Raw genomic sequence first — 26,857 nt, 5'->3', positions numbered from 1 at the left:
ATTGGTAATAAAGAATGAATGAAACACCATCTTTGTGTGTGCAAGTGTATTTCTAAACCTAGAATACACTAAACCCCCACCTCCTTCCCTCTCCCTCCCCACCAACTCCTCCCTCTCCAACTCACCTTCCCACACCTCCCCTCCCCCACCCTCTTCCTCCCCTCCTCTCCCTCCCCCCTCTCATCCCACACCTTCCCTTCCCCCAGGCTCTCCCCCCCACCCCCTCTCCACTTCCCCACCCAACCCCCTCTCCTCCATCCCACCCCCTCTCCTCCATCCCACCCCCTCTCCTCCATCCCACCCCCTCTCCTCCATCCCACCCCCTCTCCTCCATCCCACCCCCTCTCCTCCATCCCACCCCCTCTCCTCCATCCCACCCCCTCTCCTCTCCCTCTCTTCATTCCATCCGCCCCCCCGCCCCCCCGCCCCCAAATGTTTAAAGGTCAGAGCTCCTGGCTGTAGGCCCCAGCCTCCCGGTTTGATTGACGGTCATTCTCCATCCACGATCCCTTGACCCACATAATCTCGCCGGTCCCCCACACTCACCAAATCCCCGCCGCCCATGACGACCCACAAACTCCACGCTCTTCGCGGCAAGCCAACCGGGAGCAACAATTCTGGAACTTAGTACCCGGTCGCTGCTGCCCCCTGACGTCTGGAGGTCGCACAGCAAATGCGCTTAGTCGCTGTCGCCCCCTCGTTCTGGAGGACGCAGCTACTGCGCAGTCTCCGGATCTACTGACCCCTATGTCCGGAGGACCCTGCTGCTGTCTTCTATGGCTGGAGGATCCGTAATAATATGTAATACTTTCCAGGATTTTGATAAAAATACTCCAATATTTGATAACCCAGTAACGCCGTGACATGTCGCCAGATACTGTGATGATTGTACAGATGCTTCTTCCTGCTGTCCACTGCAAGGCTAATTTGCCATCCCATTTGCGTCCATGATAGGCTCTACCCCTCACACACGCATCTGACCACATGTAGCTTCTGCTGCTACCTGTGTTAGCTAATTCCATACACCCACCACCCTTGGTGGGAAGAACCATCTGCAGCCTTGTGTACTTTCATGCCAATAAGATTTGTTCCTCTGTGGCGTTCAGGTACTGAACAGCTCCTACTTTACCTGCATTCAAAAAGATGTTTCGGTTCAAAGTTGAAACTGTAGGAGTTTGTCTTTTATTGGAACCCATGGAAGGATCTCTGCAGTTACCTTAAAATCATGCTTTGAAGTAAAAGCCTTTGAGTGACAGAGGATTTTTTAAAAAATTCTTCAAGTAAATGTCATGAAGGCATTTCTGCTTTCCAACAGGCAGCAAAGCAACAGGGTCTCAGAGAAATTTTTTTATACTGGCTGTAAAATACTGGGCTGGCATGGTCCCTACTTTAATAACAAATGGACACCACTCATTTACTATTTGACTTTGCTTTAATGTTTGTTCAAGGGAAATGGGCGGGAATAATAGCATTGACTTTGTCCATTCACTGTTTCGTTATGATCCATGTACAATGTTTGCCTACAAGTGGGAAAAACTCACTTCTATTCCATCGACTTTCTCCAAAGTGAAATCCCTTTTCAGAATAGTCAAAACATTCAAGCAATTGTCAAAAGAAATTTTAGTTTGAGCAGCGATGCTTCCTGCTAGTGACATTGACTGATTTTATTTTTGTGACAGCTGCTGCAGATACCGATGATGGTTCAGTTTTGCTCTGTATTATGCAGTTTCTGTTTAACTTGTTGTTAATACTTGCAAAAGTTTAAATTTGAGCAGAGAATTTCCACAGTATTACACATCCCATGCAAAGTTCAAGTAACTATTAGAAAGTGTTAAACAGATGGTTTAGATTTGGGTTTAAACAAATCAGTGCAATACAGAACTAGAAACTGGGTACTTAAAACAATTGTCACATTATTTTTGATGTCAATTTGCTACTGTTATGGTGTGGATTAGATTCACTCACATTTAATCAAACAAAACATCCAACTCACCAATAGAAAACAGCAGTTCAAGTGAATGCGTCATTATTAATATTACTAGGCCTGGATTTCTTTTGAAATTAGATTTCAGTATAAGTGTCTTATTCACCCCCGCCCCTTCCCCATTTGCAGGGGTAAGAAAAATCAAGAGTCACTTCGAACAAACACTCACTGAACAGTCCCCTGTTTGCTTTCTGATGCAGCCTGCTCCTGCCTTGCTTGAGGCTTGTGCGGCTCCGGAGTTGTTCAAATCCATTGTGCATACACCATCCTGACTGTGCCCCTCTGAGGTCTGTGGTCTAGGTGGCTCCCTCGTCCATCTATTATCTCCTGCCTGTGGAACTGTGCTCTTTCCCCCCAAAAAATTTACTTGGGTGCCTGTCTACATTTTGCTCATAAGAACATAAGAAGTAGGAGCAGGATTCAGCCATCCAGCCCATTGAACCTGCTCCGTCATTCAATGAGATCGTGGCTGATCTGATGATGGGCTCATCTCCACCTACCTGCTATTTCCCCATATCCTTTAATTCCCCTGCTATGTAAAATTCTATCAACCTTGTAGTAAATATATTTACTGAGGTAGCCTCCATGGGCTTCAATGGGCAGCGAATTCCACAGTTTCACCACCCTTATCTCCATTCTAAATCCACTAATCTTGAGGCTTTATCCACTAGTTCTAGTCTTCCCACCAATGGAAACAACTTATCTTCCTCGATCTTATCTATGCCTTTTATATGTTTCTATAAGATTCCCTCTCATTCTTCTAAATTCCAGTGAGTTCAGTCCCAGATGACTCAATCTCTCCTCAGGCTAACACCCTCATCTCTGGAACGATGAAGGGCTCAAGCCAGAGACACTTGTTATGTACCTTTATCTTTGCAGTATAAAGTATGCTGCTTGACTTGCTGAGTTTCTCCACTCAGAGTTTTATCAATATTGGAAACCTTTAAGGTGAGAGGTTCTGACCTAGGGTGGTACACAACACTTTTACAGGGCCAGCGAGCGGCATTCGAATCCCGCGCTGTCTGTAAGGAGTTTGTACATTCTGCCCGTGTCTGCGTGGGTTTCCTCCAGGTGCTCTGGTTTCCTCCCACCCTTCAAAGCGTTCTAGAGGTTGTAGATGAATTGGGTATATTTGGGCGGCACGGGCTCATGGGCCGGAAGGGCCTGTTACCGTGCTGTATGTCTAAATCCCTAAAACATTGACGATTCTTTTTCTCCCATTGATGCTGCTCAACCCACTGAGTTCCTCTAGCAGGGTGACGATGCTCATGATTGACAAGTGCTGAATGTGACCCGTTCCCAAGGATGAGATGGACATTGAGAAACAGGAAGTACAATATTCTGACTCAGAAATGAAAATGCTGCCAACTGAATCAGAACTGATAATGTGGACAGATAATAACAACCCTGTGTATCTGACTCCAGAGATAAATGGCAGTAAATGGAGATTAACAAGAAAATTCCTGACAAAAGGAAAAGACCAGATTAATTAACATGTTTAAACTCTCAAATGCTCTTTGCCCATCACAAATTAATTCAGTTCTTAAGAATGGATAACTTCTGTGAAAAGGACTTCTTTGTCTTCTGAGAGTCCCAACCTCATCAAATGTCCCCGGGGAAAGAAGGCCTGTGTTCTTCAGTACAATGGAAAATTGGAGACTTCTCTGAAAACAGATGGCTTTTCTCTCAGACCAGGTGTGTTCCTTCTGTAGCCAAACTTCCCATTGTATCCAACGATGGGTTTGACATCTGATAAGTATCCTCTGTGGCCAACTATTTGGTCATAGGAGTGACCTGTAAAATCAATAGACATGAAATCAAACCAAATCCCTTGCTGAGTTTTTCTTTTCATTTCCAGCACAGAAAGACACTACTCATTACAACTAGTCCATGCCAGTTTTGTTAGCTATTAAAGCTATCTCTCATTCTCATTGACCTTTTCCTGTCTGACCCCATAACCCTAATTACCACTAATTAGTAGTGAATAAAACTGTACACAACATACATGTGAACAAATGAAGAAATGTAAACAAACTGACTGCAATACAGAGAGGAAAAAAAATCTATAAAGTGCACAAGAGTCCTTAAATGAGTCCCTGACTGAGTTTGCTGTTGAGGAGTCTGATGGTGGAGGGGGAGCAGCTGTTCCTGAACCTGGTGGTGCGAGTCTTGTGGCACCTCTACCTCTTTCCTGATGGCAACAGGTGTGCTAGGTGGTGAGTGTCCTTGATGATTGCTGCTGCTCTCTGACGTCAGTGTTCCCTGTAGATATTCTCAATGGCGGGGAGGATTTGCCTGAGATGTCTTGCGCTGTGTCCACTTCTTTTGCAGGATTTTGTGCTCAGGGGTATTGGTGAGCCCATACCAGATTGTGATGCAGCTATACATTTACAGAAATTGGGCAGGATTTCTGGTGTTTCTGGCGTCATACCAAACCTCCGCAAATTCCTGAGGAAGTAGAGGCGCTGACGTGCTTTCTTCATGATGCCATTAGTGTATGGGGTTCAGGAAAGATCCTCTGAGATAGTGACTCCCAAGAACTTAAATTTGCTCACCCTCTCCACCTCTAGTCACTAATGATCACTGGATCATTAAAACCTCTGGTTTTTTCCTTCCTGAAGTCAAAAATCAGCTCCTTGGTGACATTGAGTGCAAGGGTACTGTTGGGGGAAACAGCCCAGCTGGGGAAAGCGTCAGTGGCTGTGCCTTTGGCACTGGGTCAGCCTCTGAGGCTCAGAAGTGTAGGGAAAGGAAGAGGAGGGCAATAGTCATAGGGAACTCGATAGTCAGGAGTACAGACAGGGGATTCTGTGGACAGAGCAAGGAGAACCGGATGGTGGTTTGCCTCCCTGGTGCCAGGGAATTTTCTTGTTAATCTCCATTTACTGCCATTTATCTCTGAGTCAGATACACAGGGTTGTTGCTGCTCAAGTCCAGGACATCCTAAAGGGGGAGGGAGATGAGACAGAAGTCATGGTACATGTAGGTACAAATGACATGGGGAGGAATAGAGAAGAGGTCCTGAAAAGTGAGTACAGGGAGTTAGGCAGAGAGTTAAAAAGAAAAAGAAGGACTGCAAAGGGAGTAATCTCAGGATTAAAAGGACAGGTTGCATTTGAACCCAAGGGGGATCAGGATTCTGGTGGGGACATTTGCTAGGGTTACTCAGGAGACTTTAAACTAGAATGGCTGGGGGGGGTGGGGGGCGGAGGGAACCAAATGAAGGAGAACAGCAAGGAGAAGGTTAGAATGCAATCAGAGAAAGCTTGTAGACAGTGTTTGAGGGCGGAAAGGCAGGTGATAGAAAAGGGGGATGCTCTATATGAAGATGGACAGAGGTCGATTGCAAAAGATAATAAGAGAGCTGTTGGTAAAGATAGGGGCATACAGGAAGTAAAAAGTGGGAAATCTCTAAAATGCATATATTTTAATGCTAGGAGCATTGTAAGGAAGGCCGATGAGCTGAAGGTATGGATTGACACTTGGAGGTATGACGTGGTAGCAATTAGTGAAACATGGTTACAGGAGGGATATGACTGGCAGCTAAATATTCCTGGATTTAGTTGCTTTAGGTGTGATAGAACTGGGGGTGGGGGCCAGAGGGGGTGGGGTTGCACTACTTGTTAGAGAAAATATTACAGCGGTGCTTAGGTGCAATAGAATAGAAGGCTCGTCCAGGGAGGCTATTTGGGTGGAATTGAGGAATGGGAAAGGGGAAGTTACAATTATAGGGGTGTATTATAGACCACCGAATGGGGAACACAAATTAGAGGAACAAATTAGTAGGGAGATAGCAGATATTTGTAATAAGCACAGGGTAGTGATTGTGGGGGATTTAAATTTTCCAAATATTGATTGGGCTGGATGGAATGGAGTTAGTAAAATGTGTGCAGGATAGCTTTTTACATCAATACGTGGAGGTACCAACTAGAGAGGGAGCTGTGTTGGATTTACTGTTGGGGAATGAGATGGGTCAGGTGACAGAGGTATGTGTGGGGAAGCACTTCGGGTTCAGTGATCATGGTGCCATTAGCTTCAAAGTAATTATGGAAAAGGATAGGTCTGGGCCCAGAATTGAGGTTTTTGAGTGGGGAAAAGCGAGTTTGGAGGAGATGCGAAAGGATTTACAAGGGGTGGATTGGGACAATTTGTTTTCTAGGAAGGATGTAATAGAGAAATGGAGGGTCTTTTAAAGGAGAGATTTTAAGAGAACAATATCTTTATATACCTGTTAGGTTGAAAGGTCAGGTCAAAAGTTTGAGAGAGCCATGGTTCTCAAGGGATATTGGAAACTTGGTTTGAAAAAAAGAGGGAGTACTACAAGAAACAGGGAAAAAAGGAGATGTTTGGGTACTATATTGAATGTAAAAACAATCTTAAGAAAGAAATTAGAAAAGCTAAAAGACGGTATGAGGTGGCTATAGCAAGCAGGGTGAAAATAAGTCCAAAGGGTTTCTACAAATATGTAAATAGCAAAAGGAAAATGAGAGATAAAATTGGTCCAATAGAGAATCAGAAAGGACAAACGTGTGTGGAGCCAAAAGAGATGGGGGAGGTCTTGAACAATTTTTTTTCCTCAGTATTTACTGAGGAGAAGGATATTGAAATGTGCAGGGTAAAGGAAGCAAAGGGGGTAAATATGGAGACTATAGTGATTAAGAAAGAGGTAACACTGGAGCTTTTGAAACATATTAAGGTGGATAAGTCTCCAGGTCCTGACAGGATTTTCCCCAGGACCTTGAGAGAAGTTAGTGAGGAAATAGCGGAGGCTCTGGCAGTGATTTTTCAAATGTCATTAGAAACGGGTATAGTGCCGGAGGATTGACGTGTTGCGTATGTGGTTCCTTTGTTTAAAAAGGGTTCAAGGAGCAATCCTAGCAATGATCGGCCTGTAAGTTTGACGTCTGTGGTAGGTAAATTGATGGAAAGTGTTCTTAGAGATAGTATATATAAGTATATGGAGGGACAGGGTCTGATCAGGGACACTCAACACGAATTTGTGCGTGGAAGGTCGTGTTTGACCAATCTTGTTGAATTTTTTGAAGAGGTGACTAGGAATGTTGATGAGGGTAGAGCAGTGGATATTGTCTATATGGACATCAGTAAAGCCTTTGAAAAGGTTCCGCATGGGAGGTTAGTTAGGAAGGAAGGCTAAGTCCTTGGGTATTAATTTGGAGATAGTCAAATGGATTCAACAGTAGCTGGAAGGAAGGTGCCAGAGAGTAGTAGTAGATAATTGTTTGTCAGGATGGAGGCTGGTGAAAAGCAGTGTACCTCAGGGTTCGGTATTGGGACTGCTGCTGTTTGTCATATATATTAATGATCCGGAGGATGGGGCAGTAAATTGGATTAGTAAATATGCAGATGATACTAAAATAGAGGGAATTGTGGATGACGAAGAGGGTTTTCAAAAATTGCAGAGGGATTTAAACTGCTTAGAGGAGTGGGCAGAACGATGGCAGATGGAGTTTAATGCTGATAAGTGTGAGGTGCTTCATTTTGGAAAGAATAATCAAAGCAAGGCATATGTGGTAAATGGGAGGGCATTGAAGAATGCAGTGGAGCAGAAAGATCTAGGAATAATGGTGCATTTGTTCCCTGAAGGTAGGAAGGAGTGCATGTGGATAGGGTGGTGAAGAAGGCCTTTAGTATGCTTGCCTATATAAATCAGTACATAGAATATAGGAGTTGGGAAGTAATGATGAAACTGTACAAGGCATTGGTGAGGCCAAATTTAGAGTACTGTGTGCAGTTCTGGTCACCAATTTATAGGAAGGATATTAACAAGATAGAGAGAGTGCAGAGAAGATTTACAAAAATGTTGCCTGGGTTTCACCATCTGGAATACAAGGAGAGATTGAGCAAATTTGGTCTTTATTCCTTGGAACATAGAAGGCTGAGAGGGGATTTGATAGAGGTGTTTAAGATAATGAGAGGGATAGATAGAGTTGATGTGGAAAGGCTTTTCCCATTGAGAGATGGATACAAGAGATCATGGGTTGAGAGTTGACAGGCAAAGGTTTAGGAGTAACATGAGGGAGAACTTCTTTACTCAGAGAGTGGTTACTGTGTGGAATGGGCTTCCGGGAAAGGTGGTGGAGGCAGGGTCAATTTGTCATTTAAGAAAGAGTTGGATGAGTATATGGATGGGAGGGGGATGGAGGGATAATGGCAGGGTGCTGGTAGGTGGGATTAGAGGAGGGTACTTGGATCAGTGCGGACTAGAAGGGCCAAATTGGCCTGTTTCCGTGCTGTAATTGTTATATGGTTATATGGTTATTGTTGGTGTACCATTCTGCCAAGTTTTCAATCTCTGTCCTATATGCATTGACTTATCGCCAGTCTTGTACAACCCACTACCATGGTATCGTCAGTAAATTTATAAGTGGTGTTGTTGTCGTAGTGAACTACACAGTCGTAGGTGTATAGCGAGTAGACCAGGAGGCTAAGGGGAGATTTGGTAGATTAATTTAAAATTATGAGGGGGATAGACAGAGTATATGTAGGTAGGCTAATTCCACTGAGGATAGGTGGGATACAAACCAGAGGACGGGTTAAGAGTGAAAGGGGAAAAGTTTAGGGGGAACTTCTTCACACAGAGAGTGGTGGGAGTGTGGAACGAGCTGCCAGTTGAAGTGGTGAATGCGGGCTCAATTTTAACATTTAAGCAGAATTTGGACAGATACATGGATGAGAGAGGTATGGAGGGCTATGGACTGGGTGCAGGACAGTGGGACTAGGCAAAAAAAAAGTTTCACCACAGACTAGAAGGGTCAAAGGTGCCTGTTTCTGTGCTGCATTGTTTTAAGGTTCTAAGAACGCAGCCCTATGGTGCTCTGGTACTGTTGGAGATTGTGGAGGAGATGTTCTTACCAGTCCTCACTGATTGTGGTCTGGAGGTATCCTTCAGCCCAAATCCATGCCTATCAAGTTGCATTTTTTAATAGGGGCACCATGGTTGTTTAGCGATTAGTGCAATGCCTTTACAGCGATAGTGATCAAGACCGGGGTTTGAATCCTGTGCTGTCTGTAAGGAGTTTGTACTTTCTCCCTGTGCCTGCGTGGGGGGTGGGGGGGGGGTTATAGGTCAAATACGTACTGGGGTATAGGTCAATCGGGTGTAATTGGGTGGCACAGGCTGATGGGCAGAAATGGCCTGCTACTGTGCTGTATTTTGTTACGTCACAGTTATTTTGCTTTTTTGGGCCTATATTGAACTGGGTTTGGCCACTTGTTTTTATTCCGAATGTAACTAATTGAGGTGTCCCTGGTGCAAGTTCAAAATCATTTTGACCTTAAAGATTAAATTCAATGTGGTTATGACATTTGGCATCAAATGTTACCCCTACTGAACCTCCTTGGACATTTCTAGAGTGCTCCATTTTGATTTGCATGGAAAATAGACAAACAAACAAACATACATGCACAAATATATCTTAGATTACTAATAATATAACACCTTATCTAACTTATCTAAACTTAACCCCCAGCTATGTGCTAATATGTGTGTGTGTGTGTGTGTGTGTGTGTGTGTGTGTGTGTGTGTGTGTGTGTGTGTGTGTGTGTGTGTGTGTGACCCAAGCCATAACAGCTTAGGCACAATTCTGTAAAGTCATTCCAAAGTTGGTCTTAGACACCCAGTGTTGACACGAAGACTTTTAAACTGATGCAAAGAAGTAATTACGAAGGAGGTGGGAGATACTAAGGGATTAGACTGTTGAAAACTCACAAATCCTTATCATTGCTTCCAGAGTGAATGTCCTTCCAGATGAGTTGTTGTCACAACTCCCCTTCGTGTGACTTCCTCGAAGCTTCCAAAAACCAAGGCAAGGGTCAATTACAAGCCCCTTTCACACTTTCATCCCACTAAATTGGCCATTCAGTGTCCTGGGATAGGAATGGGGGTTTGGCTTTTCACTCTTAACCACTCCTAACTGGGACACTAAATGCTTTCACACTTGCAAGGAGCCATCCCCGGGATTAGGATATTCTACCTTCTACTGGTGTAATTACCCATTTCACACTTGCCTGATTGCAACGCCAGTGTCTGCAGACACTGGGGATTGTACTAGGGGTAGAGGCTGTCAACCCCCGGCATGAGATGACGTCATGTGACGCTGGCATTGAGCTGATTTTGCTTTCACACTTGGCACATTAAAGGCCAATTGGCGTTTGATTCCTGGGATCACTGGCAAGTGTGAAAAGGGCTAAAGTGACCTTTCATTTGGTCACAGTGTGTTTCAATAATTCCCCTGACAGGGAGTGTCAAACGAATTGTCCATCACCACAGAGAGCCACTCCAGCACAGTCTTCCTTCAGATGGCTGTTGCTCACACAGTGCTGTTCCTTTTAAAATGGCTGCTGATCATCAAGTGTGCTGTTCCTTCAATGTTTTCCACTCTCACGACTCTCTCGACCTGTGTCCCTGGAGAAGCAACACATTTCCTCTCTTCTCTTCAAAAGTAGGGAAGTTGGTACATGCTGTACGAGTTGTTGCCACCCCAGTCTCTCCAAAGCTGTGCTTGTTTGCAGCTTGGTATGTTAACCCTTAAAGGGACAGTCACACTAAAATGAAATGCCTCGTAATAATTTAAAATTTAATGTAAACTTAATATCTAGTCTAGCCCCATTTGTCTGCATTTGGGCCAAACTAATCCTATCCATTTCCTATACAAATTCCAATTGTACCCGTCTCTACCTCTGGCAGCTTATTCCTTAGACCCAATACTCTCTGTGTGAAAAAGATTCCTGTCAGGTCCCCTATGTCCCTTAGTTTTAGTCAACACTTCTCTGTACAAAGAAATTCCTCTCCAATCTTTCTTTGATTCATTGTTAGTTCTTACATTCATGATTCCTTGCCCTGGACTTTTCCAGAAGAGGCAATGAGTTCTTCTTCTTTGTAACTTGGTGTCTTTTTAAAAAATCAATCTCAGGGTATGAACAGTCAAACCTTAGTGAAACTTGTATTAAGTTTAACTTCTCAATTCTGGCTAAATCACTAAATCAGTGCATTTTAGTCAGCAGAATTAGAGTACCCATCAGTTAATTGAATGTGCTTCCATCATTTATGTTAGCTGAGCCATTTTACCCTTTATCTCCTTAATGATCTGACTGTCCACCATCTGTCCTGTTAAGGCAGAAAACAGTGGAAATACACGTTTGTGTCTGCAAATTTAAGGATGGTGACTCAGATAATGGTCTTGGGAGCAGAGTTAGGCCATTCAGACCATCTATCTCCTCCACAATTTCCTCTCAACCCCACTCTCCCCATAACCCTGGACACCCTTGTGAATCAAGAACCTATTGACCTCTGTGTTAAATATACCCAATGACTTGGCCTCCATAGCCAACTCTGGGGTAGGGGGTTAAGCAGTATCTAGGGACTTGGTGAAATTACTGAAGGAAACAGAGAATTTGATGGATATTCAGATCCAGAAGCAGGTGGTTGTGAGCAAATTGTTAGAACTGAGGCCTGATAAGTCCCCTGGGCCTAATGGGCTGCATCCCAGGGTGCTTAGAGAGGTTTCTCTGGAAATTGTGGAAGCACTAGTTGACATTTTCCAAAGTTCTTTAGATTCCGGGGAAGTGCCTGCAGATTGGGGAGTGGCTGATGTTGTACCACTTTTTAAGAAGGGAGGGAGAGAGAATACGGGAAATTATAGACCAGTCAGCCTGACATCGGTGGTGGGGAAGATATTGGAATCCATCATTAAAGGAGAAATAGCAGAACACTTAGGAAAGAATAATAGTATCAGTGCTGGTCAGCATGGGTTCCTTAAAGGAAAATCCTGCTTGACTAATCTCCTGGAATTTTTCGCGGACGTAACAAGGAGGGTGGAGTCGGGAGAGCCAGTGGCTGTGGCGTACTTGGACGTTCAGAAAGCCTTCGATAAAGTCCCACACAGGAGGCTAGCTTGCAAAATCAAGGACCATGGTATCAAGGGTAGGGTGCTGTGACAGATAGATAATTGGTTGAGAAATAAGAAACAAAGGATTGCGATAAATGGGTCATTTTCTGGATGGCAGGATGTGACAAGTGGGGTCCTGCAGGGGTTGGTGTTGGGCCCTCAGTTGTTTATCATTTATGTAAATGATTTGGATGAGGGGATAAATAACTACATATGCAAATTCGCAGATGACACTAAACTGGGTGGTAGTGTAAAGAGCGAGGAGGATGTCAGGAAATTCCAAGGGGACAGTTTAGGGGAGTGGGCGGAAAGATGGCAGATGAAGTTTAATGTGAGTAAATGCGAGGTTGTCCATTTTGGAGGCAGAAACAAGAGAGGAGAATATTATTTAAATGGTGTTAAGCTAGGGAGTGGGGTAATGCAAAGGGATCCAGGCCTACTTGTTCACCAGTCATTGAAAACTAGCATGCAGGTTCAGCAAGCGGTGAAAAAGGCGAATGGTATGTTGGCTTTCATAAAGAGGGGATTGGAGTATAGGTGTAGAGAAGCCCTCCTGCAGTTGTACAGGGCCCTGGTAAGACCTCATCTGGAGTATTGCATCCAGTTCTGGTCCCTATATTTAAGAAAGGACATACTTGGTATAGAGGGAGTGCAGCACAGGTTTACAAGGTTAGTTCCCGGGATGGCAGGATTGTCATACGCGGATAGGTTAGAAAGACTCGGATTATATGCGATGGAGTTTAGAAGGATGAGGGGAGACATGATTGAGATATTTAGGATTTTCAAAGGGCTTGACAGGGTGAAAGCAGAGCACATGTTCCCAATGATGGGTGACACCAGGACTAGAGGGCACAGTTTAAGAATACAGAGGAGGCCATTTAACACAGAAATAAGGAGAAATTTTTTTACCCAGAGAGTTGTGGGTCAGTGGAATGCATTGCCACAGCAGGTAGTGGGGGCGGATTTGTTGGATAGATTTAAGAGAGAGTTGGATAAGGCTCTTGTGGGCAGGGGAGTTAAGGGTTATGGGGATGAGGCTGGGATTGGTTATTGAAAGGGAAAGATCAGTCATGATCCGATAAATGCCAGTGCTGGCTCGAAGGGCCATTTGGGCTACTCCAGCATCTATTCTCTATTGTCTCTCATCCCTGGGATCATTCTCATAAACCTCCTCTGGACCATGTCCAACAACAGCACATCCCTTCCTCAGATATATGCAGCATTTTGTTGTTAACATAATTTTTGCCATAATCAGGCAAAATTCTTCTGTAGATGTCCAGAATATGCCATTGTTTAAAGATTTTTTATTTATCTAAATTAAGCTGCTGAAATATAGAGAAATATGGGGAATAGAGTTCCTTTTTGTGTGAAGAGTATTTTTCTGAAATTCTAATTCAAATTCTAAACTGTAGCCTTCAGACTGGCAATATTTTGAAACAATATAACAAGATTGGGGTTTGAATTGGAATCTACATATTCTCTGAGGCTTAATTTATGGTGGGCAGTGCTTTATCCACTGAATCATTAATTTCTGGCAGGGCTAAGCAACTAGTAATAGCTGTTTAAGTAGGTGCTGTTCATTAATGCCTTGTGCAGATTTTCATTGATTATTATTAGAGCCTCGATCACTAAATATTGTGATCTCCGGCTGCTCAGTCTCCTCTCCCTAATAAAAACAAAATGACCCAAAATGTCATTCTGTTCTCATTTGTTTCCAATAAAATGATACAGCAGCAGGCAACAAGACATATCGTGGGACCATGATAATCCAGCACATGCTGCTACTTTGTCTTGTTGCTAGGCACCAAAAGACCAGCCTGACATTCAATTCAATCAATTCACTGCGATTGACCAAGATGGCGTTAATGTCTCCATTTGTCTTCTACCTTTTCCAGGGTTTTGCTCGATCTGAATCGTGATTCTTCTGCAATCACATACAGGCTATTTTTCTGAAACGTTGCTGTAATTACACCCTTTTCTTCTGTCCTTATCTCTCCACAGAAACCCACGAAGGCACAAAAGATGTCCCTTGGTATCCATCAGATTTTAACGTAAGTAATTCATTCTGTTACACGAAACATACAGCAGAGGAGCAGGCCACGTATCCGTGCTGAACATGAGGTCCAAATCAAGCTAAAACTCAGAATCAGAATTTATTGTCATGAACAAGTCATGAAATTTGTTGTTTTGTGACATCAGACCCCAAACATTCATATAAACCACTTTACAAAAATAAATAAAAATAGTACATGAAAAGCCAAAGTAAGGCAGATTCTTTGGTTCATTGATCATTCAGGAATCTGATGGCAGCAGGGGAGAAGTTATCCTTGTGTGGCTGCGTGCTTGTCTTCAGACTTTTCCACGATGGGAGCAGAGTGAAGAGGGCGGTGGGGGTCTTTGAGGCTAGAGGCTGCTTTTTTAAGATACCACCTCATGTAGATGTCCTCGATGGAATGAAGCCTGATGCCCATGCCGACACAGGCTGAGTTAACAACCCTCTGGAGCTTTTCCTTGTCCTGAGCATTGGCACCTCTGTACCAGACAGTGATGCAACCCAGTGTGATGCGCTGCAGTGTGAACAAACAAGCTCAAACTACAAAGGCTGTACTACAGACTTTAATTAGCTTAAAACTGGCACTAAAGGTTCAGTATCCCTTCTGGCTCCATGTGTTCTACTGCCTACACAAGGGCCAGTGTGAACTTTTATATGGGGCCCGGTGATTTGCAGGGAGTAGCTGGAGCCAGCCTCCCAGTTTACTTCCCTGCAGCCACAGTGGGTTGCCCCCTGAAGTAGGCAGGCATCCACCCCCCGCCCACCATCAACCATGGGACCCCGTGCTGTATGTTGAAATTTAAAATTATTTCTTCTTGGTACCTTAAAAGCCAGGCAGCATTTCAACTACAATCTTTCCTTTGGCTTCAAACTGCAGTCATTAAAGCATTAACCTACATTAGATAATCTGAGAAATTACAGAAATAAACTATATCAATAAGATCATGGTTGATCTGGCATTCTCAACTTCCAATCTTCACTGATACACAGTGAAAAAGTTATTAACTTGCATCTACTTCACTTTCTACCAACCTGGTAGTGACATATCACAAGAATGATTGGGCTGCTCACTAGTCAGAGGCAACTTGACACCACCAACAAATCATGTATTGGTTTATCTTGTAATCTCTCCTCAGTTCCCAAAGGGATCCAGCAGTGAAGATTCTCCACAAAGGGCAGCACAGTTAGCGTAGGGGCGGCACGGTTAGCATAGTGGTTAGCGCACGCTGTTACAGTGCAGGAGACTGGGATTCGAATCTGGCACTGCTTGTAAGGAGTTTGCACATTCTCCCTGTGGCTGCGTGGGTTTCCTCTGGTTGCTCCATTTTCCTCCCTTCAAAATCTACTGGGGCCGTAGGTTAATTGGGTGGCGCGGTCTCGTGAGCTGGGAGGACTGCGGCGGGGCTGTATGTCTAAATTAAAATGAAATACAATGTGGAACTGTGACATCAGGAGCTCCTTCAGTATCAGAATCAACAGGAGCAAAGTAATTAAAATGACATAGAATTCACCACCTAGAAACAGGCCTAAACACTCTTTGCTGAGGCTTCACCTCCTCCTGTTATGTGCTGCAATGAAAATTCTACACAGAATTCTGCTCTCGACTCTTTGGTATCCTGTTAAAAAAATTTCCTCATTGTAAATTCTGTTAGTCCAGATCAAAACAGTAAGAAACCTGACTTGGAACTACATCGTCTCCGCTGGATTCAAGTCCTGGAGCTCCTCGACATCCAGCAGTACAGTGTGGGAACACCTTCTCTACAACTGTAAGAGAAGGCAGCTCACCACCACCTTTGTGAGGAAGATTGAGGATGGACGTCAAATGCTGGACGTAAACGATAAAGTATCGGTGGAGTTGAGTGTGAAACACAAGCGTGCTAGAAAAGCTCATCAAGTCACACAACAGCCAGTGAGCAGTTGATGTTTTGGAGCTGACCCCATATAGTCAGGTGTAGTCTGGCATGATGCTGCCTAGTACCTTTGATGAGGGGTTCAGGCCTGAATCATTGGTTACCCTTTACTTCCTATGAATGCTGCTTGACCTGCTGAGTTTCTCCAGCACGTTTGTGTAATTCGCTCAACCCCACTGTCTGCAAACTTGTTTTACTAAAACAAGATTATTTTTGCTCAAAATTATTTTAAATAACTTACCTGCTCCATATGCATTCCTCCTGGTGAGGTATTTTTGAGCTGATCCATTTTTGTAAAAATAGTCCACCAACCAGCCACTGTTCGATGTTCCACCTTGATCCTATCAAATAAACTCATTCATTAAATTGTCCTTGCACTCATTTCTATTCTGTTTCTGCATCTAATTTCTCCTCACGTTCTCCAGAATTTGCTGGGCAAAGAGCCTGGAAATATTCACCAATCCTCTGTGGTCACAGAATCATAAGGCCTAGATGCAAATACTAGCTGAAAATTAGTTTGTAACTAGTGCTAAGCTTAATTTTTTAAAAATTTAGACATACAATTTATAGGGAGGAAGATGAGGACTGGAACATATTCAAGAACTCATCCATGGACTTGAATGAATATGCAACAGGTGTCATCGACTTCATCAAGACCTGCGTGGATGAGGAGTCACGTGATGGAGTAGTGGCCGGACGGTGAACTCCAGCCCTCTCCAGAAAAGTCGGGAAAAACAAGAGAAAACACAAAGGCACAGAAATAAAAGTTACAGAAGAGTGAGTATAAAGGTGGAAAGAAGATGGCGACAAAAAAAGAAAAGTCGAAAGCAACGGTAAGAAGAGAGGAAGAGAAGACAAAGGAGGAAAAAGGTGAAGGCCTTACCTGTCCGAAGAGGCCCGCTGCGGAGAGAGAAACCCGCTCCCTCAGGTCGGTAAATAATGGACTACAAAAATGGCTCGCAGAGCCGAGCAAAAGTGCGCAACCGCGCATGCGCGAAGTTTCGCGCATGCGCGATGCGAATGAAAAAAAACACACCGACGGGAGGGGAGACCAGCTGGGGAGTCGATCTCCACAGCCGGCAACGACAGCTGCAGAACACCTGCAGCAAGAAGAGACCACAAAAGACAATAGAAACAAGAAAGAAGAGGAGGAAAGGGCAACAAAAAAACAACAGATGGTCAACCCAGAGGAAGAAGAAGAGGAAGAGTATGGTGAAATAGAAGAAGAAAAGATAGGCAAGGTAAAGGATATACTTGCTCTTATTAAAGGATACATGGAGTCATTTAAAGAATGGCAAACACAGGAATTTAAGGATTTAAGAAAAAGAATAAACAACACAGAAGAGAAAATAATTAAAATGGAGATGACCTTAACAGAAATGGGAAAAAAAATGGACAAGATGGAAGAGCGGGCAGTAGCAGCAGAAATGGAGGTAGAAGACTTAAAAAAGAAATTGGAGAAATCTAATAAAAAAACTAAAGAGACACAAGAACTACTAGCTCAAAAAATAGATACAATGGAAAACCATAACAGAAGAAATAACATAAAGATAGTGGGCCTTAAGGAAGATGAAGAAGGCAAGAATATGAGGGAGTTTATAAAAGAGTGGATCCCTAAGACCCTAGGATGTCCAGAACTACAGCATGAAATGGAAATAGAAAGGGCACATAGAGTATTGGCCTCTAAACCACAACCACAACAAAAACCAAGATCTATTGTAGTAAAATTCCTAAGATATACTACAAGAGAAAAGGTACTGGAGAAGACAATGGAAAAAGTAAGAGAGGGCAACAAACCACTGGAGTATAAAGGGCAAAAAATCTTCATTTATCCAGATATAAGTTTTGAACTCCTAAAGAAGAGAAAAGAGTTCAATACAGCAAAGGCGATTTTATGGAAGAAAGGGTATAAATTTATACTAAAGCATCCAGCGGTATTGAAAATATTTATTCCAGGACAACAAAACAGACTATTCTCGGATCCAGAAGAAGCACGAAAATTTGCAGAACAATTACAAAAATAGACTGAGGGAGGAAGACGGGTAATGAGAGTTAAAATGATCACGACTGATATGTATGTGGGTAAAGACAAAAATAGACTGAGGGATGAAGACGGGTAATGAGAGTAAAAATGATCACGATTGATATGTATGCGGGTAAAGAGGTATAAGAGTGAATAGAGACAATGAGCATACATGAATGTATCTGTACTTAGAGGAAAATATAGATAGTATAGACAAGAATTAATAAGGGAAGGTAATGGAATAGAGAGAATAAGGAGGGAATTAAAAGAGGGACCTTTGTGACATATGAAAAGTGAAATCTTTTCTGGGGGAGGCGGGGTGGGGGGAAATAGCGGTCACTGCAAAATCAGTTGACGCTTGCGAGTGGATTCGCAAATCCAAAAGGAGAGGGGAGATGTGGTTGTCCGACAAGGGATAAAGGACAACTCAGGAGGTGAAGGGGAGATTGGGGATAAATAAGATAGAAATAGGAGAATAAGGAAAATGTTAGATGTTGTAGGAATGTTGTCTTATAAAGAGTTGAAAATAAGAAAACAGAAATGGAAAAGGAGGAAAGGTAATGATGGAAAAATGGAAAGAGAAGATAAACAAAATATAAAAGGGCTACGCTGAACTATATGTCTTTAAATATTAATGGAATACATAACCAAATTAAAAGGAAGAAACTACCAAATTTAAATGAATAAATGTATTCCATTAGAAAAAATAACATAGTGGTTAAGAAATAATATTGAAATATTCGAACAAGTATAGGAGCCTTACATTAAATACAATAGCGAAAACCTACCGGGGACAAACATTACCTAAGTTGATGGAAGGAGAAGGAAAGAAAAGAATGGACTCAGTAGAATTTCTGGTGTAATTTTGTTGAATGACAACATTGTCTGACTGGCTTAATGCAACCTAGATTGTATACCTAAAATGGATGAGAGGGGGGGGTGGGGGGGTGGTTTGGGAGGAAAGGGGGGGGGGGAGAAAAAGTCACTGTATATGTGTGAAAAAGAAATAGTGTATATCATGGCTAATGTGATTTATGGTGTGAAAAATAAAAAAAAAAAATAAAAAAAAAATAAAAAAAAAAGAGACCTGCGTAGATGAGTGTGTGCCCACGCGCACATACCGGGTGTTCCCCAACCTGAGCCCTGGATGAATCAGAGAATTCGCAACCTACTGATGGCGAGAACAAGGGTGTTTAAGGCCAGAGATCGGGATCCTTACAAGAAGTCCAGGTACAACCTGTGGAAGGCTGTCTCTGAAGCAAAATGGCAATTCCGGAGGAAGCTAGAGACAGAGACAGATACACGTATCTGGGAGTACAGGATATTTCAGCCCACAAAGCGAGGGCGAACACTGTAGATGTCTGTGATGCTTCACTACCCAATGAGCTGAACACCTTCTACACCTGGTTTGAGAAAAAGAACCAAGAACAGTGCTTACTAGAATCCCTGCAAAGGCTGGGGACCCTGTGATATCTGTCTCTGAAGGCGACGTCAGATCATTTAAGAGAGTGAACCCTTGCAAGGCATCAGTTCCTGACAGTGTACCTGGCAGGGTACTGAAAATCTGCACCAACCAACTAGCTGGAGTGTTCACGGATATTTTCAGCCTCTCATTGCTGTAGTCAGAGGTTCCCCTGCTTCAAAAGGGCATCAATCATCTTGGTACCCAAGAGTTGTCTCAACGACTATTGCCCAGTAACGCTAACTCCTACTGTGATGAAATGCTTTGAGAGGCTGGTCATGGCCAGAATTAACATGTACTGAAGCAAAGATCTGGACCTACTGTAATTCACCTATCGTCACAATCGCTCCACAGCAGACGCAACATCGCTGGCTCTCCACTCAGCTCTGGATCACCTCGAAAACATCAACTCATACATACGGCTGCTCTTCATAGACTACAGCTCAGCCTTCAATACCATTATTCCCTCAGTGCTGGTCAAAATGCTACAAACTCTGGGCCTCTGTACCCCCTCCTCTGCAAATGGATCCTTGACTGACTCATTGGAAGACCACAGTCAGTATGAATTGGAAGCAACGTCTCCTCCTTGCTGATTATCAACACAGGCACACCCCAAGGATGTGTGCTTAGCTCACTGCTCTACTCGTTATACACCCATGACTGTGGCCAGGCACAATTCCAATGCTATATACAAATTTGCCGATGACACAACAGTTGTTGGCAGATTCACAAACAGCAATGAGGAAGTGTACAGGAGGGAGATAGATCAGCTCGTTGAATGGTGTAATGACAACAACCATGTGCTCAAAGTTAGCAAAACCAAGGAGATGATTATGGACTTGTACCATGGGAGTTGACAGGTCAGGGACAGTGGGTGGGGCTATCAAGGCAGAGGCCATCAGGACAGGGGCGGCCGGTGGGGGCCATCAGGGGGTGCGGGCTGTGACAGTTCCGTCGGCCACTCCGGCACCTCACCGGGTCACTTCAGCCTTTGGGACTGCTCCCTGCAGCTCAAAACGCAGCTAGAACTGTTCTGGGAAACACAGAGTGGTTCCAGCTGCATAGGGGATTATGGGTAGGGAAGACATATTTATGATGGGTGGCGCTAAGTCGCCAGTCGTCCCACCTCCATCGGTTCTGGAGGGCACTACAAGGCGCCGCTCAACATGAATGCGGCGCAGGAGCAGCCTTTTAGGGCTTCTCCATGAAAAGTTAGTTTTATGTTTTCCCTCCGCGCTTATAGTGGCCTCCAGGTTGAGGCCTGGCATGAAAGGGCTGCTTTTTTAAGTCACTGCCTCATGTGGATGTCCTCAATGGAGTGAAGTCTGGTGCCCGTGATGTCGTAGGCCAGTTACCAACCCTCTGGAGTTTATTCTTGTTCTGAGAGTTGCCCTGAGGGGGTCATGGAGGGAGATGGGTGAGTGGGTGGGGAGATGGGTCGCGAGCTGACAGCATCATCACAATGTCATCAGCTCGCCCCTAACCAGCCCATGTGAGGTGGCAAAGTCGACACCTTGGAGCCGGCTACGGCCCGTTCATAGAGGTAATTCTCCCAACGTAAGGGCGGGGAATGTCTGCTTTACACTCGGGCTTTTTCAGTGCATGAAAGGGCCTAAAGACCCCCACCACCCAAACCACGCCCTCTTCATTCTGTTACCATCGGGGAAAAGGTACAGGAGCTCCAAGAGGAGCAGCATAAGGACAGCTTCTTCCCTGGTGCCATCAGGTTCCTGAATGATCAATCAACCAAAGACACTGCCTTACTTTTCATACACTATTATTCTTATTTATAGTCATGTTGTAAGATGGTTACAATATGAATGTTTGCTCTTTGATGCTGCCACAAAACACAGAATTTCATGACTTGTTCAGATTCTGATACAGCACAGTAACAGGGTATGCCGTCCAATTAACCTACCACCTTTCAAATGTGGGGGGGGGAGGAAACCAGAGTCCCCGGGAAAACCCACGCAGACACGGGAGAATATACAAACTTCTTAAAGACAGCACGGGATTCGAACCCCAGTCCCGATGGCTGGCGCCGTAACAGTGTTGCACGAACTGCTACACCGACCATGCCGCCCATTTTACTTTTAAAATGAAATGGTCCTGACCAGAAACTACTGTCCACTTCTCTCCTGGATGCTGCCTGACTCACCTTGTTTACACAATAAAGAATATGAAAGAATCTCTGGTGGGAAAAATGCAGCGGCAATCATCAAGGATCCACACGCTCTGTTCTCACTGCTACCATCAGGAAAGAAAGAGGTAGAGGGGCCACCCCTTCACCACCAGACTCCTCCTCAACGACAAACTCAATCAGGGGCTTATTTAAGGACTCTTACTTGTGCACTTTATTGATTCTTTTCTCTCTCTGAATTGCACAGTCAGTTTATATGTCTTTATTTGTTTTCATGTGTCAGTTGAGTACAGTTTTGTTTGCACTTCCAATTCTGCCTCGTCTGGGGGTGGAAATCTCAGGGTTGTAAGTGTCGATAAATCTGAAAATCTTGTGCAAACCATTGGCGATTATATTTTTGGGAACGTTCACAAAGAAGATGTTTATAACAAGTCAAACAATTCTGAAATGGTTCAGGGACCATGTGCAATTATCAAGAGATGTGAATTTCTCCTGGTATGTTTGAACTCGTCCAATTTTGAAAAACAAATCTCGAGTCCAGCCGCGGTTGTTCTCCGTTCACCTGAGCTACACGGAGTTTGCCTACTCACGCCGTCACCCCAGCTCGTCTCCCATCGCGAAGTCAATGGGCCAAGTTACCTGCTCAGTCTTCTTGAGAAGCCTCTTCATTGCCTTGGTCTGGAAGGCATGCTTAGCGTAAGGGTCTTTCTGCGCGTTGTAGGGCGGAATGACACCGCACAGCTTCGGCTGGACCTTCTCATAAGTCAACGCGTTGCTGGAGACGGCCACGCCGTCCAGGATGAAATCTCTTTCTCTTTTGAAGTATTCACAATCCAAGCAACGGACTCCAAGAGGACAGCGAGCACTGTTCATGGTTGAAGCCATCGCCAACATCTGAAACTGCTCCGACCTTGCAAAGGTCACAGTGTCAATCCTTGGGAACCACTGTTACGTTTCCTTTAATACAACTTTTTCAGCTTTTTGGGCCGATAAATCAACCCAGAGCCAGTGAAATAACAATAATTCTGCCAATTTGATTTGCAAGGCAAGTAAAATGATTTGTTGGCCTTAAATCGCATTTTTCACCTCGCACACCTTCCAGTCTCCAGAACTTTTCGAACCGTTCTGGAGTACACATTGGCTGCAGAGACTGACAAGATCAGCCCCTAAAGTAAGTTAACGCTTTGTCCAGGCAAACCATTGAAAATTCTGTCCGTGGAAGGGTAGATGTGGCATTGGAGGGGAGTCCAGGACAAGAGGGGACAACTTCAGGATAAATGGGCGTCAATTTGAAATGGAGATCCGGAAAATGTCTATAATCAGAGGGATCTGAGTCTGAAACTTGTTGCTTGATTGTTGTGGGTAATCAAAAACCTATCAATCTCTGCCTTAAGTACACCTGAATTCCACAGGTTTACCACCTCCTGGTGAAGGAAATTCCTTCACATCTCTGTTCTGAGCAGATGCCCTTCAATTCTGATGTCCTAGATTCTCTCACCATGGGGTAACAACCATTCTACATCTACTCTCTCCAAGCCTTTCAATATTCCAAATGTTTCAATGAGATCCTGCCTCATTCCCCTAAATTCCAACGAGCGCAGGCCAAGATCTGTCAGATGCTCCTCATATGATAACCTTTCTTTCCTGGAATCATCCTTGTGAACCTCTTCTGAACCTTCTGAAACATCAGCACATCCTTTCTTAAAAGAGGAGCCCAAAACTGCTCATAATTCTCCAAGTGAGGCAGGTTACTGGGAGACTGTCAGGAGAGGGAAGGGAATAGGCAATGGGTGCAGAGCATCCCTATGGCTATTCCCCTTTGGATACTGATGGGCAGGGAAGCAGCCACACCAATAGCACTATAGTTGGCTCTGAGCCTCAGAAGGGAAGGGTGGTCAGGCAGAGTGATAGTCATAGGAGACGATAGTTAGGGGAACAGAGGAGATTCTGTGGCCGCAAAAGAGACTCCAGGGTGCTCGGGTCCAGCATGTCTTTGAGCAGTTGCAGAATATTCTAAAGGGGGAGGTGGAGCAGCCAGAGGTCATGGTACCTATTGGTATTAATGGCATGGGCAGGAGTAGAGGTCCTACAAAGTAAGTTTAGGGAATGAAGAAAGAGGCAGAAGAGCAGGACCTCCAACATGGAAATCTCTGGATGACTCCCAGTGCCACCAGCTCGGGAAGGTCAGAAGATTAAACGTTAAAAAAAGAGGCAAGAGTAGATATAGGACTGATGGAAAATGATGCTGAAGAAATTATAATGGGAGATAAGGAGATGGCAGAGGAACTGAACAAGTATTTTGCATCAGTTTTCACTACGAAGACATTAGCAGTATTCCAGACTTTCAAGGGTGTCAGGGAAGAGAGGTGAGTGTGGTCGCGATCATCAGAGAGGTATTTGTAAAGCTGAAAGGTCTAAGGGTATAGAAATTTCCAGGACCAGATGAAATGCACTCTCGGGTTCTGAAAGAAGTAGCTATAGAGATTGTGGAGGCATTAGTAATGATCTTCCAAGAATCAATAGATTCTGGCATGGTTCCAGAGGACTGGAAAATTGCAAATGTCACTCCACTGTTTAAAAAGGGAGGGAGGCACCAGAGAGGAAATTATAGACCTGTTAGTCTGACATCAATGGTTGGGAACTTGTTACATTCAATTGTCAAGGATGAGGTTACGGAGAACCTGGAGGCATTGGCGGATTAACTACCACCTGGGTCCTAGGCTGAGCTTTAGTAAGACCCCATTGACCTTTCCCTTCTGCCCTACGGCCCCCACCCTTCATTGAATAGAATCAAGTTCCATTTATTTAGCCTTTGGCCATGATGTCCTCACATAATCTAAATTTATCTGCTGGATATGAGCTGGGAATACACCAGTTGGTGTCTGGTTGGAGCAGGGGAGGAAAAACTTCATTAAAATCAAACAATACTTTACAGAAGCCATCTGCTGGGCCCGAATAATTTGAAAAGTCAGTTATTTACAAAAGGATAAATAAAATCAGTTCTAAGAAGCCAGTCTTGATACAAAATTACACCTCCTGTGAGTGACGCTGTATGAGCCGAACTCTGCTGCAGGAGGTGGACCTCAGACTCGTGCGCGCGTATAAAGGTGAGCATTGATTGACAGGTAGCATTGGGACCGGCGAAACCCAAGTTGATAGATGAGACTGAAACCCCACTGCTGATTGACAGTTGAACGCAGTACTTCCACGAACCTTGATTGACGACTGGGGCCAGGACTCATATTGAGTCATATTGACAAGTGGCAATATTGGTGTCCCAGAGGTTGTAATGGGCCTCCCTTACCTTCCAGGCCGGGAGGCTTCAGCCTACTGAGCCTAATGGCTAAACTGCCATTGCCTGAGGGTGCGTGACAAGATAGGCCAAAGTCAGCATGGTTCCCTTAAAGGAAAATCGTACCTGACAAACCTACCGCAACTTTTTTGAGGAAACCACAAGCACGTTAGACCAAGGACGTGCAGATGTTGTACATTTGGCCTGTCAAAAGGCCTTTGACAAGGTGCCGCACATGAGGCTACTTAACAAAATGAGAGCCCATGGAATTACAGGAAGGATGTAACATTAGCATGGGTAGTGCATTGGCTGATTGGCAGGAAACGGAGTGGGAATAAAGTGATCCTAACTTGGTTGGCTACTGGTTACCAGTGGTGTTCCGCATCAGTGTTGGGGCCACTTCTTTTCATGTTGTATGTTAATAATTTGGATTGTGGAATAAATAGCTTTGTGGCTAAGTTTGCAGATGGTACAAAGGTGTGTGGAGGGACAGGGAGTGAGGAGGAAATGGAGAGGCTGTAGAGAGACTTAGATTTGGAGAATGAGCAAAAAAATGGCAAATGAAATACAATGTTGGGTAGTGAATGAGCATGCACTTTGGTAGAAGGAATAAAAGGGCAGACTATTTTTTGAATGGGGAGAAAATCCAAAATTCGGAGCTGCAAAGGGACTTGCGAGTCCTCGTGTGGGATACCCTAAAGGTTAACCTCCAGGTTGAGTCGGTGGTAAAGAAGGTGAATGCAAAGTTGGCATTCATATCTACAGGAACAGGCTACAAGAGCATGAATGTCATATTGACTTTATAAGGCACTGGTGAGACCTCACTTGGAGTACGGGGTACAGTTTTGTGCTCTTTAATTAAGAAAGGATGTGCTGTCATTGCAGAGGGATCAAAGATTCCTGGAATTAAGGGATTGGTTTGGAATGAGGTTTGACAGCTTGTGGACTGTACTCCTTCAAGCTCATAAGAATGAGGGGGGGGGACATCAGAGAATTTTAAATGTTGAAAAGCCTGCACAAAATAGATGTGGCAAAATCGTTCAGCATGGTAGGGAAGTCAAGGACAAGAGGGCACAACTTCAGGATTGAAGGGCCCCCATTTAAAACAGAGATACAGAGGAATTTCTTTAGCCAGAGTGGTGAACCTCTGGAATTTGGAAGCCAGGTCATTGGGTGTATTTAAGGCAGAGATTGATAGGTATCGAAGGTTAAGGGGAGAAAATAAGTGAGGATAATGGATAATGGATCAGCTGATGATGGAATAGCAGAGCAGACTCGATAGACCGAATGGCTCATTTCTGCTCCGACATTTTATGGTTTAAATGTATAAATGCCATCTAGTCTCGAACCAAGGACACTGGAAATGTCCTGCAATACTTTTGTCACCCTAAACTCCACAGGCTGGATGCAGGACAGTGTTCCTCTTGTCCATGAGATTAGTCTCAGAATAAGGGGGAGACAATTTAATAGTCTTGAGGAGAAATTCCCTATCCCAGAGAGCTCTGAGGGCTCAATCACACTGAAAACAGAGATGCAATCAGGTCTCTACAGATGCTGTCAGGAAAAGCTTTGAGGTGGACTATCATCATAATCTTGATAAATGGTGAAGTCTGGAAGGACTGGGGTGGCTTACTTCAGCTCTTGTTGCTTTTTTAGGTTCATACATGGAATAAGGGACTCATTTAAAGACTTACCTTTGCACTTTATTGATTTTTTCTCTCTCCGTATTGCACAGTCAATTTGTTTACATTTCTTTATTTGTTTACATTTTACATTGAGTACTTTTTTTTTTGCAATACCAATAAGTGGTAATTCTGCCTGGTCTGCAGGAAGAAGAATCTCAGGGCTGTATGTGATGTCATGAGCGTACTCTGACAATAAATCTGAAATCCGCATGAGACGTAGAGGCAAACAGGGAGGGAAGCTGTATTAACAATTAAAAAGACCATTAATAAAACAAACCACAGGTTCAGAATTTAAAAATTGAATAGTTGCATGATATTATATTCGGGCAACACAGTTGGCATAGCAGTTCGTGCAATGCCTTAACAGCGCCAGCGATCGGGACTGAGGTTCTCCATAAAT

At 44.0% G+C, this 26,857-nt stretch overlaps 2 protein-coding genes and 1 long non-coding RNA gene across 5 annotated transcripts in view; 1 reads left to right on the top strand and 2 right to left on the bottom strand.

The window, feature by feature from the left end:
• Positions 1 to 690, bottom strand: part of cwc25 (CWC25 spliceosome associated protein homolog) — a 37,659-nt gene extending 36,969 nt beyond the window's left edge. The window contains exon 1 of one of the 2 annotated variants that reach the window (XM_069906985.1): positions 547 to 690. In XM_069906985.1, the coding sequence (XP_069763086.1) occupies positions 547 to 564 (18 nt within the window). In that variant the 5' untranslated portion in view covers positions 565 to 690. The remainder of the gene's footprint in view (positions 1 to 546) is intronic. The other variant, XM_069906984.1, reaches the window with a different exon arrangement.
• On the top strand, positions 664 to 16,203 carry LOC138747613 (uncharacterized). 2 transcript variants are annotated; one of them, XR_011347577.1, is made up of 3 exons: positions 664 to 801; positions 13,894 to 13,943; positions 15,598 to 16,203. It is a non-coding gene; the product is annotated as an uncharacterized lncRNA (long non-coding RNA). The 2 variants fall into 2 exon arrangements; XR_011347578.1 differs by lacking the exon at positions 664 to 801 and adding an exon at positions 8,857 to 9,013.
• On the bottom strand, positions 3,465 to 22,395 carry LOC138747611 (sperm microtubule associated protein 1-like). Its single transcript, XM_069906991.1, has 3 exons — positions 22,120 to 22,395; positions 16,097 to 16,196; positions 3,465 to 3,778 (listed from the first exon to the last, which is right to left on the bottom strand). The coding sequence occupies exons 1-3, from the start codon at positions 22,372 to 22,374 to the stop codon at positions 3,621 to 3,623; spliced, it is 513 nt and encodes a 170-aa protein (XP_069763092.1). The 5' UTR covers positions 22,375 to 22,395; the 3' UTR covers positions 3,465 to 3,620.
• Positions 22,396 to 26,857: the final 4,462 nt, after the last annotated feature.

Source organism: Narcine bancroftii, chromosome 12 (genome assembly GCF_036971445.1).
Source record: "Narcine bancroftii isolate sNarBan1 chromosome 12, sNarBan1.hap1, whole genome shotgun sequence".
Classification (NCBI taxonomy): domain Eukaryota; kingdom Metazoa; phylum Chordata; class Chondrichthyes; order Torpediniformes; family Narcinidae; genus Narcine; species Narcine bancroftii.
Note: the sequence above shows the minus strand (reverse complement) of the source record. Positions and strands in the feature narration are given on the sequence as shown.

What these genes read in the sequence shown, in the direction of transcription:
- LOC138747611 (XM_069906991.1), bottom strand. Translation starts at nt 22,374, where the DNA reads ATGTTGGCGATGGCTTCAACCATGAACAGTGCTCGCTGTCCTCTTGGA. An exon ending in TTCTCAAGAAGACTGAGCAG is followed by an intron (nt 16,197 to 22,119) that starts GTAACTTGGCCC and finishes TTTATTTGATAG; the next exon opens with GATCAAGGTGGAACATCGAA. An exon ending in GAGGAATGCATATGGAGCAG is followed by an intron (nt 3,779 to 16,096) that starts GTAAGTTATTTA and finishes TTGATTTTACAG; the next exon opens with GTCACTCCTATGACCAAATA.